The sequence below is a fragment of the Netta rufina genome (genome assembly GCF_964035555.1).
Source record: "Netta rufina genome assembly, chromosome: 3".
Lineage (NCBI taxonomy): Eukaryota > Metazoa > Chordata > Aves > Anseriformes > Anatidae > Netta > Netta rufina.
Genome location: NC_140125.1, coordinates 88,299,413 through 88,314,631, shown reverse-complemented (window position 1 = coordinate 88,314,631; position 15,219 = coordinate 88,299,413). Strand labels below are relative to the sequence as shown.

Genomic DNA, 15,219 nt, shown 5'->3' with positions numbered 1-15,219 from the left:
TTTCAAAAATATAAGTATACCTGTTCTCAGAGACTCAAGCAATGAATATGAAAGAACCACAAACTACAGTAAAAAAATTACCTTACAACCAGTGCTATTCTCTAACAAGCTCTTGAAGAGGATGCAAAAAGCTGCATTTAATTAGTATCAGATTATAACCTCAGGTGAAATCTCCCTTTCACTTCAGTGGGAGTCACATGAACTCTATAAAAACACTTTCTTAATATTCAATTTGCACATTCTCTATTAATCCAGAGTTTAGTTACAAAATTCTAAGAACTAAATGGGCTGCAGAAAATATCATCTTCCTCGCAAAGGTGCAATTACTAAATGAACAGCAAAAATATAATAGGTTTCTGAATCAGTCTTCCTCCTACAGCCCAAATATAACATTTTTGCAGAAAAGGGCAGGAAAGATATTTTAATAATATATAATATCTACCTCCACTACTAATTTTTTCATTAATTTCTCACACACGTGTGTTTGCAAGTATTGTTTTTTCTAAAAATTTATTTTGTATTGAAATGTTATATATGTAATGTGTATATATTATATACATACTGTAGTAACTAAAATAGGTGTCCGAACAGTTATTAAACTGCAATTATAGGAGGGTAGATTTTGTCAGAGCTCTGTAGGTGTAACCTCTGTAGGAATATGATATCTGTAGGATATGATTACATGGATTTTTCTAGGGTTAAAGATCTGGACATTTCAAGGTGCTGTGAATTCACTTAAATGCAACTGAATTTATTTTAGTGACAGGAAACGAGAACCAAGGTATGTTAATGTAAAAATGCTAATTCTGATTTCAGTCTCCCTGATGTAAACTGGAATTTCTTAGGGAAACACAGAATTAACAGCTGGCCTATCAAAAATACCAATTCCCATAATGAACCACATCAACTGATAGAATTTTTATATACAAAGTTTAATTTCTTCTTACAATATATACAAACACCACCAAATGATACAAAAATGTATGTACCACAGAAAGTGCACACCCAAATAACAGAAGCAAATCATGTGTCAGTATTTCTGTTTTTAAAACCCTGTTGAAAAGAATTTTTAAAGGGAGGAACCATTCATACCTGAACAATTCATACCTGAATCTCAGAGCTGACAGCTCTGAATCTGTAAGTATTTAACCCTGATTGCATCTTCCAAAAAAAAAAAAAAAAAAACAAGTAAGAGCAGCGTGTAGGTAGCAAGAGAAATTCAAAATGAAGTGAACATCTATGATCAGATATGTTGGATACAGGTCTGAAAGAGTGAGCTCAGTCAGAATTAAGGGAAGAGGATAACTCACACTGCCAAAGGGGAGAAAAAAACATTTCCCTAAATGAAAACGAGTTCAGAGGATGAGCTCACAGAAACTCCTGCCAGCGAACTACAGGTTTCAAACTGACTCAGTGAAATCAGCCACTGGTGTGTGATAGGAACATGTAATTGGTCTGAAAATTGTCCTGACTGCTGCAGCTTGTGCCAAGCACCTGAAACGCAGCAGGATGGAGAATTGCTCTCTCTGAAGACACACGCTTCAGTTTCTGATCAGAACCACCAAATAGCTGTGTAAATACTGAGCGTGTTTTAGAAGACATGTAGCACATCTCAGGCAGTAACATGGATTTTCAATGGTGACTGGATTCAAACAAGGTCTTTGGCACTGCTGTGACTAGGCAACAGGGGGAGGTTTTCTACTTGCTTTAAATGTTCATGGCACCACAGTCTTGCTTTTGCTAAGCTGGTTCCTCTACTGAAATTAAGAATTACATATTTGATGCCTTGTCATCTTTATCACCCACAAAGAGCACAGAACTCAGCACTGGATACAGGAAAAAAAAAGAAAAAGAAAAAGAAAAAAAAAAAAAAGCATGCTGAGCAGGAAGACACCTAAACCCAGCCAAAAGTGTAATGCTGAGGACAAAGCTGTAACTTCTGAATCCTGCCCCACCTCTGAGGTTCAGGTGTCTTGCTAAGCCTTGCCAGAGGCTCCTTCCTCTGTTACACACTCACAGGCTGTAACGATCTCATGAAAACAGAAAATCAGGCCCTTTCTCTCAATGTCTTTACAATAGTGAAGATCTTAAAAGACAGGGAAAGAAATAGAAATTTTCACTTCTTACACCAAAATTCCATGGTAAGAGAAGTGTTCCATAATATGCGGGCTGTAGGTTCAATTTCACCTGTGCCTGAAGGGATTCAAGTCTGTGTCTCTCCTGTTTCAAAGACCACCATAACCACCACTATTACTCTGAGCTGAATGCATTTTGCTACTGAAACTGTTCCACTTCATTACAAAAATCAATACAGAGAAAAAGGGAAGAGAGAGAAAGCATGAGGATGAGTAATCCCTGATGGTCACCTGGCCAGAGGAAGATTGGTTTCTGCACTGTAATCCAGTTATGTAAAATACACAGAATGAAGCCCCATAAATAAAGGCCCGAGTAATTTCCTATGGATTTATGTCTCACAGTTTGATCCTTTGGTGCCGAGTAAAATCTGAGGTCTGAGCAAAGCTTGTCCTTGTGGCATTTCTGCCATCACTCTCTTGTGTTTGTTCTTTGATACTGTGTGAAGGTGAGCTCATGCTACATTCTTTTGTGCAACAGAGTTCTGCTAAGGTCTTGCTCCTTCTCTCAGTCACCCTCTTCATTAAACTGGAAGAACTCCTTCCTCTTGAGACCTCTGTTGCTTTGTCAGGTTGAAAGTGGTTGACATGTTCAGTGTTGTTGAAGTCCCAAGAGCCTTCAACTGTTAAGACTTCTAAACTATAGGCTCTACGCTTTTATGGTATCATCATCTTTTCTTTTTTTTTTTTCTGACTTTAAGAAACAAAAATCTCAGGTCAATTAAAACAGATGTTAGAAAATGTTCAGTACAACTAAATACATAATTTTAGCCAACAGTCAAACTAGTTGCCTGATTCCAACTCCCTGGACTTCTGCTGGGTTGGCTGTGGAGCAAAAGTTCCTTTTTGTTGTGCTGCCCCTGGGAAAAATAACAGGATCCTTGGTCTGACCTGTCTGGAATTTCTCAAGTCTGTCTCATAAAATCCTACTGACTCTATAAGCTCAGTTCTTAGCTTGTGCCTGCAGTTCTGGTTCAGTTGTGTTGATTTTCATGTCCTGGATTTCAGGTACTTTAAGTCTGGCTTCTTTCTTCAGGTGAATTAGTGTTTTCGGATGTTAGGCAAAACAAATTTTTCAACCACAGGCACAGGTAGAATATTGTCCTGAGTATGACAACAGTTAACTAAGGAATAGCTAATTTATTTGAAAAAAATATTTGAGAAGGAAGGCTTAAGCCAGCTGTAGCTCATCACTGTATCAAGCCACATTAGCTTGGGGCTCATGTTTGCAGTATTATTTAAATGACTGTTTTGAACTAAAGGCTTGCTTCAGTGCCAGTATTTAGAGTGACTATCCAGCTAAAAGCTCTTAATAACGTGTTTTCTTCAAACATCTGCTGAAAAGTCTATCTTACAATCTTATTATCTTACAAAATACAAGTCTATCTTACAAGAACAGTAAGATCTCAGCAACCATTTATTGACAAATTGAAGCTTTTAAGTGATAACACTTAGTTGAGAGGATCTGATGCATTTCTGGCATGGTAAACCACACCGCTTGATAATTCCAGTCTCCAAGTTTTATCTGAAATTCTCGAATATTATGAAAAATGCTGCTCAAGTGAATCTGATTTGCAGATGTCATAGGATCCAGAACCTTAAAATTAGCAGGTATTGCAGGTGCTACACACATGTAGAAATGGAAGCCTGTTTCTTTTTGTATATGACAGCAGCTTTTACATCACAGACAAAGTGTCCTTCATGTGAATCAAAAAATGCCAGCTTTACTCTGGGATAATGGCCATATCTGGATCTTAAATTGAAGAGCATTGCAAAGCACAGACTGAAGACTAAACATTGCTTGGATTGAATATAATTTTGCTGACCTTCTATGGCAGATTATTCCATCTAATTTCTTCTCCCAGACAAAAAGCCATTTAATATTTCACCCACTGGTGCATTTTCTTTCCTGTGAATTGTATTTATTATTTATGCGTTGTCTTCCTGCCTTTCCTTCCGAAAGCTATTCCTAACCATTGGGTCCTTTACAGTCTTCCGTGATGGCTGAGACATACAAGCTTTAAAACCCTTATTTATCAGCCTGCTCAGCTCAGTTTCTTTTGTTTGTAACTTTCTCCTGTGAAAATTGATCACTTAATAGAAATGCCCTTTAATAACTTTAGTGTTATTAAATAAATAGCCATAACAATCATCAATATCCACACCATTTCCATGCTGGAACAATTCCTTAAAACATGCTTAAAAATGCAAACATGTAAATGAAGAAATTGCAAAGAGAGAAGAAAGATGAATCTCCATGGTATTCTTAGGTGGTCTGTATTTAAGACAAAATATTTCAAACAAATGAGAATTGAGAGTAACTCGCATACCAAACCCTATCTATCTGACTGCCCGTGCACAAGCTGTGCCTTTAGATAGCAATTTGCTGCCAGCAATCTGCGTTGATTTCCCCTCTAATGTCCCCCATAAGGATGCCTGGGAACTCATGTTTAACTATAGAGCACAAGTCCATCCAACAAGGAAAACTGCAAACCTTATGAAGCCAGCTGAATGACTTGCTTCATAGACTTCTGTGGTCTTTCGAGCAGGCACAAATGGACTGTATTGATTTTGGCCAGATCAATGTTTCTCTGAAGCTCTTTTTAAAGACTAAACACTTTTTGGCTCACTTGCCTGCATCCAGCCCCAGAACTGGCAGTAACCCAGTCAAAGTCAGAGAATGGAGACCCTGACTGTAAGCACTGACTGCAAGCGTGGACCCCACTTGGGAAGGAATACACTGCTGCTCAGTGCTGCTGCTGCCTGCATTGGACAACCTCCATCCCCCCTTGAATTGTGTCACCGCCTTGAGAAAGCAGCTCACAAGGGAGAAATGCTGATTCCTAGAGCGAAGGCTGGGACCACAAAGGACCACAAAGCGTGGTCCTTTGCCTCTCCCTCCTGCACCTGAGGCACGGCCTTTTAGTAAAATAAAACCTCAAGGTCACTGCATCCTGGCGTAGCATCCCTGGACAGGGCAGCCTCTCAGAAAGGGGGTTACAGGCAGGTGCTCCACCCAGTAGCCAGGGTGGGAAGTGATCTGTTAACATGGGACACAATCTATTAAAAGTGACCGATCTTCCTTTGATCTATTTAAAACTGATCAAGTCTATCATTAAGAATTCCTGGGCTGGATTAATAACTTGGTGTGGTTGCCCGTTCTCACCTCCCCGGCTGAACGTATTCCTGACATACAATGCCTTTTTTGGTGGCTTTTTTTCCCCCTTCATGAAGAAAGCAAAAGGATGTTGTTACTGAAGTAGTCAACGCACACACTCATTAGTTTGTTGTAAGTGACCGGGCTTCGTTAGTATGGGCAAACACAGACAGGGGGCTGAGTTCATGGTAGCAGTAACACCTGCAGAACATACCATACCCCCTGAGCCACCGCCATTAGCCCTGACCCCCGCCCAGGGAGCCAGAGCTGCTGCCTGAAGATTTCTTCAGTTCTATTTTCATAGACTGAGTCTCGGCACGAGGCTCGAATTTTGTCACATTTCCTGCTCCTGGGGCTGCCACTACTGGCTTTCCTGCTTTCATACCTTTTGACACAGGAATGCGGGTGGGTGTAGGTCTCGGGGATGACCCATCCTGTCCTGTCTGCAAAAGAGACACAGAGAGAGAGAAATTACGTGAACTGAGGGTTTTTGCTTCTCATATATTCTCATTATACACTTTTAACTGGTTCTTCATTTACTCTGAAGCAACAATGTCCCAAATCATGCCTATTAGCAAATTAATGCTTGCATTTCAAACCTGGCATCAGCAAATGCTACTAGAGCAGGGCTGAAGGTACAAAATCAGGGTGAAACTAGCTTTCCAGAGCTGAGGTAGCATTTTGGATCAAGATGTCCTAAGGACAGGAATGCCTGCAGAACTGCTTCTGCAGCACAACACAATGCAGGGCTCACTCAGAGGCCTGACTGGCTAAAGCTGAGCCCTGACTAATTGCCATGTTTTCAGGGCTGGGACAAGATCTCTCAGCCATGTAAATAAAATTGAACTTTGTTTCTCCAAGTATGCTGGGCCATGGCTGGAGCCACTTCTGCATCAGGAAGTACGGGGGCAGAAGGAAGCAAATAGGGCCAGGACAGAGACAGGGCAAAGATTTGGATTTCCTTCTCCTGCAGGAGGAAGGACATGGGAGCCATAGCCATGACCTGGTGAACTCTGGCAAAGGAGACCGCATTTCCAGGCCTACCTCAGGGTGGCATGGAGGTGGTCACTTTTGCCTTAACTACAGCACACTGATCCTCAAGTTAGGGGACATCAGAAAAAAATAAAATTAAATTAAAAAGGCCCAGAGCAATTTTTAATGTTCATTTCTTCTGAAGGGAAGCTGGTTGAGGGCCTGAGCCCTCTGCACAGGGCTGGCAGATCCAGCACAGCAGCTACCAGGGATCTGTGCCCATCCACAGTGCCAGCTGGCGGCCAGGCAGGCTATCCCATGGCTTTGAAAACGGCAATCCACACATAGGTTCAGGCAATCAAATCCCACTGTGTAAACATACAAGGAGCACTTGGATAGGACAAAAAGATTCAAAAGAGCCAACTGGTCTTTTTTGGGCAGATAATATTGACCAAAACTGGAAGCTAGCCCTTATGGACCGCAACCTAAAAGAAATACCTACAACCATGACAGTCCTGAGAGGAAAATGTGCATTACCTTCTGTAGTTTGCAATATAGACACACGTTAACAGGGACAACTTCTGCATCAGCTGAATGTCAAATTTGGCTTTTTTCTTTTCAGATAGCAGTGAAGATTTTGATCTCACAAAAGGCAACACTTTTCATACAATCCTGAAATCCTAGCAAGATCTATTTGCTAAATGAATAAATTCTGCAAGTTATGGCATATAAGCAAAATAACACTAAGCTGCTGAGGAAGATTGGATTAGGGGATTCTGTCAATTTTAACACGTATTTGCACATTCACTTTAAAATGCTTTTAAAAAATGCTCCACGAAGGAGCATTTTTCTCTCTCGAAGGATTTCCAGCCAGTAGCATCAGAGCCGTCTGTCTGCATCCTGAGCATTCAAAGGAAAGCCATTCCTTAATCTTCTAAAACCAGTTCAAAACCCTATGTGTACACAAAAAAAAAAAATCACAATTGGAAAACTTGAATGCTGTCTGCCTGGCAGGAAGGAAGCCATTTTCAATAACTAAAAGCAACATTTACAATAGCAGTCTAAAGGCTAATATGGAACTCACATGTAGATGTCAAAACAAGTTAGGTCCATACAATTCTGTAGGGCAAAACATGCAAATGCATTCCATCAGCCTTGGAAAATATGTCAACATCCCAGGGAACCCAAATGACAAACATCTTGTGCTCCCTGAAAGAGCTCCACAGTGTGTAAACATGAGGCAATCAAATGAAGTAGCTGGAATCTCAGGCATTTCTTTAGCTTTATTCGCATGTTAATTATTAGCTAAGGATTTGGGTGCTTTCAAGTTACTCATTTCAAGCCTAAATCACTCAAAATCACTTTGAAAAGAACTCTTAACTTGTTTTAAAATTTTTAGTTTCCTTCATTGTGGCATACAAACATGTTGATCATGTAGAAGCTAATGCCCGCTTCACAGACGGCTGCAAAAGCATTTTGTGTTTGCTAAGCAAAGAAAAACAGCACAAAGGTGGCTCTTCAGCAAGACGTCCCCTTGTGCAAGCAAGAGTGACGGCAGAAGCAGGCACGGGATGCTGGGAGGCTTCAGTCATGTCTGTGGCCGAAACCCCAGAAAACCCGCTCAATTCTTGTGCAGCCAGCACAACTTGGCAGCGAAGCAGCTCCAGAGGAAAGCAGGGTGAAGTTCCCTGGCTGTGAGCTGGCTGTGCATGGTACTAGAGCAGTGCAGGCAGCCAGAAGCAGGCCACTGAACACATTACTGCATTCTGACTGTGGGACAAATACGTGCAGCCACCAAGCTGTTTGGGTCGATAAGCAGAGCTCACTTAAAAGTGCATTAATCAGTGAGGTTGGACAGTTGCATTAAAGGGCGAGAAGCAATTTGAACGTACACAACATTTACTGTGTTTTGGTGGTTTGTAACAGATCTTGCGTGGTGCATTTGATGGAAAAGAGAGCTTTCATGCACATGTTCACTTCTGGGATATTTTAATAACAGAGGTGCATTTTCAGCATTTGTTCTTAATCAGATTGGGGAGCAGCTTACCCTGGACAAAAACGGTTCGGTTCAGCAGCTGAGGCAAAGGTATCCAGTGCAATTTGAGATGCTCTGGGCTATTCAAGCTATCTGCACAGGGCTGGTAGATAAGAGAGGATCTAAGTAGACCTGCAACCTCTGATAAAGCAGCTGGAAGTTAGGCAGCCTATTTGACAGCACTTTAAATGGCATGAAAGAAGTATGTTTAGGCAATTGAATCCTGAATGGGTGGGACTTGAGGCCTGGTCACTAAGTGCAGCCACGGTAGCCCAGTGGACGCCTACAAAGAGCTAAATGTAAATATAGATGCTGATCTCAACCTAAACACTGCCCAAATGAGAGTAGCCTTATAGCTACTTTAATGTGTGCCCAGTGAGTGCTGGCACCCAACAGCCTCTCAGCCGTGCCCTGTGCCCTCGGTCACCAGGAGAGAACCGGAAGAGTTGCTGTAAATCAACAGTAACGCCCCATAGTCCTCCACCCGCCTACCTGCTCCACCACAAAACCAGTCTCTGGCTTTAGACTCTTAGGCAGGCAGACACCACAGGTCAGGCTGAATCTTTGAAAGTACCATGTGTGCACCTTGAAGTTAACTGCTCCAGTGCCTGCAGTACAGAAGACAACTCTATAACTTCAAATTGGAACAAGAGTCACATGTTTTCAGATACGAAAACTGTAACTGCAAATTTGTTGTAGCAGAAAGTGCCAGCGAGAAACTTAGAATTAGTTTCCCCTTTGGAGCTTGGTACTGCATAAGTACATTGTACAGAGCATCTCATATGAGGAGAGCTTAGAAAAAAGTAAAACCTGTGAGCTAAGAAAGCAGCTTTGTATGGGTTTGTCTTCTTTGCTTTTATGAACTCACCCCCTCAAAACGGTATCTATGTTGGTTTCTTCTAGTGTTACCGAGTAAATGATTACAACTTGTTTTTTCAACAAGGGGTATTGCACGTGTTTATAAGACAGCCATTTGCATACCAGATGGTGAATATTCAACTTCTCTTCCTTTTTTTAATTTTTTTCATAGAGAGGAAAAAGCACTTTTGGGCTTGTTAGAAGTTTCCTGGTAGGGGTCTTAAAAAACAAAGGAAAGCATAAGATAAAGTAAATTGCAGGGTTGAGCCACGATTCTTCCTTACATTCCAAATCAGGGATGAAGTGAAGAAAGAAGCCACTTTTTAGCCAGTTGAAAACAAAACAAAAAAAAATTATGTGTCATGGTTCAGAGCATCATAGAAGGGACAGACATCCAGTAATAAAGAATGAGGAATTCTTGAAAAAAAATAAAAATAAAAATCTACCACAGTCTATTAAACACAAAGAGGCGACTACAAGCTCTGGTTCAGAAAGAAGTACCCACCTAGCCAAAAATTGGGAACAGACACTGAGGGAAACATTAATCTATGTTTACTCACTTAAAATAATTCTACCCAAAGCATCTGCTACAAGCTACTGTATAGCTAAATGATATTTTGGACTAATTCAGTACTGCTGCTTTTATATTTTGGTCAAAACCTTCTTTCCCAACTAAAACAATGCAAAACGATGTCCAAGGCCTAGTAAACCTTGGAGGTAGGCCTATCAAAAAATCTTGTCCAATGTGGTTAAATACAGAGGTGAGAGACTGATTTAAATTTTATTTTCTATGAAAAAGAAACTAGGGAACCACCACCATGGCACAGAGAGAAATCAGCAAAAAATAAGGTCCCTTCCAACCCAAGCCATTCTATGACTCTATGATTCTAATATTGTGGAGGAAGCACTATTGTAACATGGCCCTTATAAAAGTTGAGAACGTCAGAGGAACAGAAAGAGCTTTAGTATTTGCTGGCTGAAAAAGACTTGGAGCCAAAAGCAATGATACCATGTCTGGCTATTCATTCCTTTGGAGTTCAGTACAGCAGATCTTAATTAAATTATAAATGTAAGGGGATTCTACCAAAGAAATACCAGCCTGCGTGATCAGACTCTGAAGACTCTCCAGCTGGGCTAAAACCTATTAGGAGTATTTTCAGGAGTCAGAATTTGCACTTCGGAAAAATAAAAATAGAGTTTCTTGCTCCATCATTCTTTGTCCCTCTCCTTTCAGTTGGAATTTTACAGGACTGACATTATTTTCAGTAACTTTGCAGGGATTTCTTTTCAGAGTTGATCCTTTGGGAGATAATGCCAAAAGTATACTAGTGTCCAATGCTGGTATAAAAATATCCATTTCCACCACAGGGAAATCAGGTAAATTCTGAATTTATGTTTGAGCTTATATCTGAAATAAATGTAGGGAAGTCAAGAGTTTTTATCCTCTTCCCACCCATTCTTGCCCTGCTGGTGTCCCAAACCCAAACTATGATCTCCCTTCTCCTTACCACAGAGACTACAAAATGAGACCATGAGACCATGCTGCTTACCATTGACTGTGTTCCTCGTGTGGAAGACGTAGTAACAGGAGTTATAGTGATAGTGCTTGTCACTTTGCTCGCTGCAGGTCGCGAGGACAGGTTGTTCCGGGGTGATCGAAGGACGGTGCCAGTGACAACCTCCTTCTCGGCTGCTATGTTCACTGGTCTGACTGTTATCACAGGACTTGCACCATCCAGCGTGGCACCAGGAGCGCGTTTAAACTGGGAACCTAAGTGGATGTGGATTTTGTTGTCTTCTGTTGTAATAATGTTGGCGTTGGCGTTGTATTTCCGGATTGGAGTTGGGACGGTTTGTTTTTCTGGTGTAACTTTGAAGACAGCCCTTCCCATGGTCGTGTCTTGTGACTGAGGAGAAACAGAGATTTCTGTTGGTGCTGCAGATGTTGATACTGTCATAATCTGAATCGGTGATGCAGGTCTGTCGACGAAGGGTGCTCTCCCTCCATCTGGAGACTTTTCTCTGGAGAATGTTGTAATCGTGACTGGAGACATAGAACGGTCTGGGCCCATTGGACTTTCGCTGCCTTTTCCTTTTTGGGGCATAACATTTGGAGAGGGAATTATGGTTATTCGTGGCTTCTGATTTCCCAAAGTAGGAATGACAGTTGTACTTGAAAAAAACTCCTCTGATGTTGGACTAGTTATCTCCAAAGTAGCTGTGCTGTTCTCATGATCTGGTGTCACCCGAATATGAAGAGGCTGACCCTGTTTTGGCGAAAGGACAACCTCCCCAGGATGCGCTGGACTACCATGGGCTCGGGCTCCTTTATCTGGAGTTCCCTGAGCCCCAGTTTCCCTCTTCCTCATCCATGGTATCCAAGATTTCCTCATTGCAAGGTCATTCGCTGCTGGAGGATATCTCTCAAGGACTGAAGAACGCTCCATGGGTTTCTTCAGGCCTACCTGTCGCAGATTGCTCATGATGTGATTCTCTTCCTGGAAGGATTTTCGTATAAACACAGCTGGAGTTTCTTCTTCTGCTGCTTCACTGCTTACAGCATCTGTTTGCACACCAGTGGATGTCACAGGAACATCGACTATTCTTCGTCCGTTTATGCTGGGCCTCAGAGCACGGCTGTAACGCTTAGAAAGCTCTAACTCCCTTGTTAGGTTCAGAACCTCCTGTCCCATGCTCTTGTTCTTATTTTCTTCTTCCATAAACCTTTGCTGCAGAACTGAGTAATCAACCTGAAGCTGAGAAAGTTGGTCTTCTTTGTTCATCAGCTCATGGATTTTCTCCTTAAGAGCTTGAACTTCTGCTTTCAAATCTCTGCTTTTAGCCTCTTCCAGACGAAATCTGTGCCTCAACTCTGCCTCCTGGCTCACTGCTTCACCTTTTTCTATTGCTTTGTTTTTGGCAATCTGGAGCTTCATCTCCTCCAGCTGTTGAGAAAGTAAGTTAGCTTTATCCTGCTCAGTCCTAAATTTCTGCTCTAGCTGATCATATTCATCTTCTGTCTTCATCAAATCTCCTTCAACCACTTCCAATTGTTTGAGACGTTTTTTCAGTCTTTCAATTTCAATGGTAAGCTCCTTAATCTTGTTGTCCTCATGACAACCATGCTCTGGTCCTTTTCTGGTTCGACCTCTCGTAATTTCTCTTTCTACTTCCTCCATTCCATCAATTCTTTTCTTTAACAGGTCAACTCTACAGCTTAGCTCAGAGGATTTTTCTTCTTCACTTTTCAGTTTGCCAATCAACTCATCCCTTTCCTTTGTCAAACTAGACACCTTTTCCTCCATTTCAGATTTCAGTTTCAAAAATTTCTTACTTTCTTCTATCAGCTTCTCTGTTACATCCATAACTTTCCCTTGTTCAACTTTAAAATTCTTGTTTAGACCCTCAACCCTTTTTTCCTCCTGCTTTATTTTTTCCATCATATTTTTCCGTTCATCAACCAACATTACAGTAAACGACTTCAGCTTTGTAAGGTCATCTTTTAAGCTTATTTCAGCCTTTTCCAACTTACTTTCTGATGCCTCAAGGTCTTTCACTCGAGTCTTCACCACTTCCAACTCATTTATCAAATCCTTAGTTAAATTCTTTTCTTTCTCCAAGTTTATGTGTAGCTGGGTACATTCAGACTTACTTTTACTGAAAGCCTCTTCCAGCTTCTCCAGTTCTGACATTCTCTTCTGCAACTTTTCCACTTCAAGTTTCAACTCTTTGCTATGGTGCTCTTCCTCTTGCAGTTTATTTTTCAGTTCTTTACACTGGGATTCGGTTTTTGTGATCTCTTCATCTTTTCCCTCCATTTCAAGCACACGCTTGCGAAGGTTTTCCACTTCTGCCATTAAGCTAGAGTTCCCACATTCCCCTTTTGCTATTTTATCTCTTAGTTCTTGAAGTTCCTCCTCAGCTTTTTGAAGACTTTTGTTAGTTTCTTCTAACTCCTCTATTCTGCGAGTCAACCCAACCAACTTAAGCCTTAGCTGTCTGTTATGTGACTCTTGATTAGCCAGTTTTGCCGTCATCTCCTCATGTTCTTGAGAAAATGATGATGTTTTGTGTTCAAGTTCTGTCTCTAACTTCATCAGTTTTTGTCCATCCTCTTTTGCTTTTGCAGTAATGATTTTAAGCTTTTCTTCTTCTTCCTTTAGTTTTTGATTTAAATCTTGTATTTTCTGGCTTTGCTGACCAAGTTGTTCAATATGCATTTGTCTTTCATCCACCAGCATGAGTGCAAATGACTTGAGCTTGACAAGTTCTTCTCTTAGTTTACTGAGTCTCTTTGTATGTTCTTTCTCCTTACGGGCTTGGTAGATCTTCTCCTGCTCAAGAAGTTTCTTCAACCTGAAACAAGTTACAACAAATACGTTAAAGTATATACATATTTGGCACGTTTCTCAGTTTGGTGTTTTTCTCCATTTTTAACTCACTTTCATTTTATTAGGATTTTTTTCCTCCATTAATAACGTAGGTAGCCTTCCAACAAGTAACTACCTATCACACTTACATTCCCAAGACAAACTATTTTAAATTATAAAATTAAGAGAAGATTATAAATAATCATCTAGAATTCTGAAAAACAGTGAAATCTTATACATGTATAGATAGCAGACACACCAGTTTTTAACTCCTTTACATTTATTTCTCAGCTAGGATAATGTTGATAAGGGTATATCAGGACAGATATATCTATTCACCAATCCATTTATACTGAACTTTTTTTAAAAGGTGATTCCCTCAATAATGTCTTACATACATAAGAATGTGTAAAATAAGATTTAAAAAAAAAAAAAAAAAAAAAAAAGACTAATGCAACTAGATAAATGGATCAATCCTGGTTATAAACAAACCAGCTGGACAAAAGAATATGTTAGCACATGACTGATAACCATCTGGGCATCCCAGGCATAAGAAATTTGCAGTAAGAGAAATTTGCCAGCAAAGCAATTCTTATGTTGAGAGGTTTGTTCTCCCTGTTGCATTTCCATTTCCAATAGCAGATATTGTTGACTACAAAGGTCAGACCCATCAAACCTTTGGCTACAGCTAACTGTAGCTGGAAAATTCTCTACTATACAGCCTTTAAAGCTGTATTTTCAGACAATATAAAAACACAAATCAGATCTATCCTCAGAACGATAATATAGACCTACATTTTCCAGCATGGGAAAATGCATTACCCATTACCTATACAACATTTCAATGGGAAAGTGAAGCACACTCATAGGTACTTTGTATCTGTGATTTATAGTGAGAATACGTTGACATCAGCACAAGACATTTGCATTGACATCTGCATATATTAAAAGCACAGACTTATGAGGATGGTGATCCTCAACTGATAAAGAGGTACAGATAACACAGGAATATATCCCCTACTAATATAAGAGCGTTACTGTAAAAACAGCAGTATGATTTAGAAAAGATACAGGCATGCATGCTTAATTTATTGTGAAATGACGTTTTTCAAATCACTGTCAAAGCACCTACAACTCCCATATAAAGAAGTGTAATGTTTCACGTCCACTTGTTTTGCTCACCCTATGCCTGAAACATTTAAACTTCTTTTAACTGCGACAAACAATAAGGTGGTAACAGCAGAGCAATTTGCCACCACAATTTGACTTGTAGTAACTGAAAGATCCAAATCTTAGCAAAGACTGACTTTAATCAGTATTGCTATGTAAAATGCTGTACTGTACATGGCAGTGGGTGAAGCCCAGGTACACACTCCTCTCTGCTGCCCCAGCAATGAAGTGGTGCAGGGAGCTCCGGGGCACAAAGTGAAACACCAGCAATGTCTCCCAGAGCGCTCACCTGAACTCTAAACTCATAAAACTAGCCACATTCACTTGGTTTTCCAGCAACTATTAATGTTTCACTCTTTGTCCCTCGGGGACCAGAAGGAACAGGAACTAGAATGCAAAGCTATCAGAAAAGAAAAGGAAGTCAGAAAGCTGAACAGGATGCAGTAGGTAGGGAAGGAGAAGGCTGAAGAATGCATTTGAAAACAAGAGTCGGATAGGATGTGGGAGTAAGAGAATAGTAGGAAC

At 40.6% G+C, this 15,219-nt stretch overlaps 1 protein-coding gene across 5 annotated transcripts in view; it reads right to left on the bottom strand.

The window, feature by feature from the left end:
* FILIP1 (filamin A interacting protein 1) overlaps window positions 1-15,219 on the bottom strand; it is a 103,298-nt gene that overhangs the window by 2,304 nt on the left and 85,775 nt on the right. For 3 of the 5 annotated variants that reach the window (XM_084284248.1, XM_084284247.1, XM_084284249.1), the window contains 2 exons: window positions 10,705-13,510; window positions 5,504-5,732 (listed from right to left, as the gene is read on the bottom strand). In XM_084284248.1, coding sequence (XP_084140374.1) covers window positions 5,526-5,732; window positions 10,705-13,510 — 3,013 coding nt within the window. In that variant the 3' untranslated portion in view covers window positions 5,504-5,525. The remainder of the gene's footprint in view (window positions 1-5,503; window positions 5,733-10,704; window positions 13,511-15,219) is intronic. The other 2 variants (XM_084284250.1, XM_084284251.1) reach the window with 2 other exon arrangements.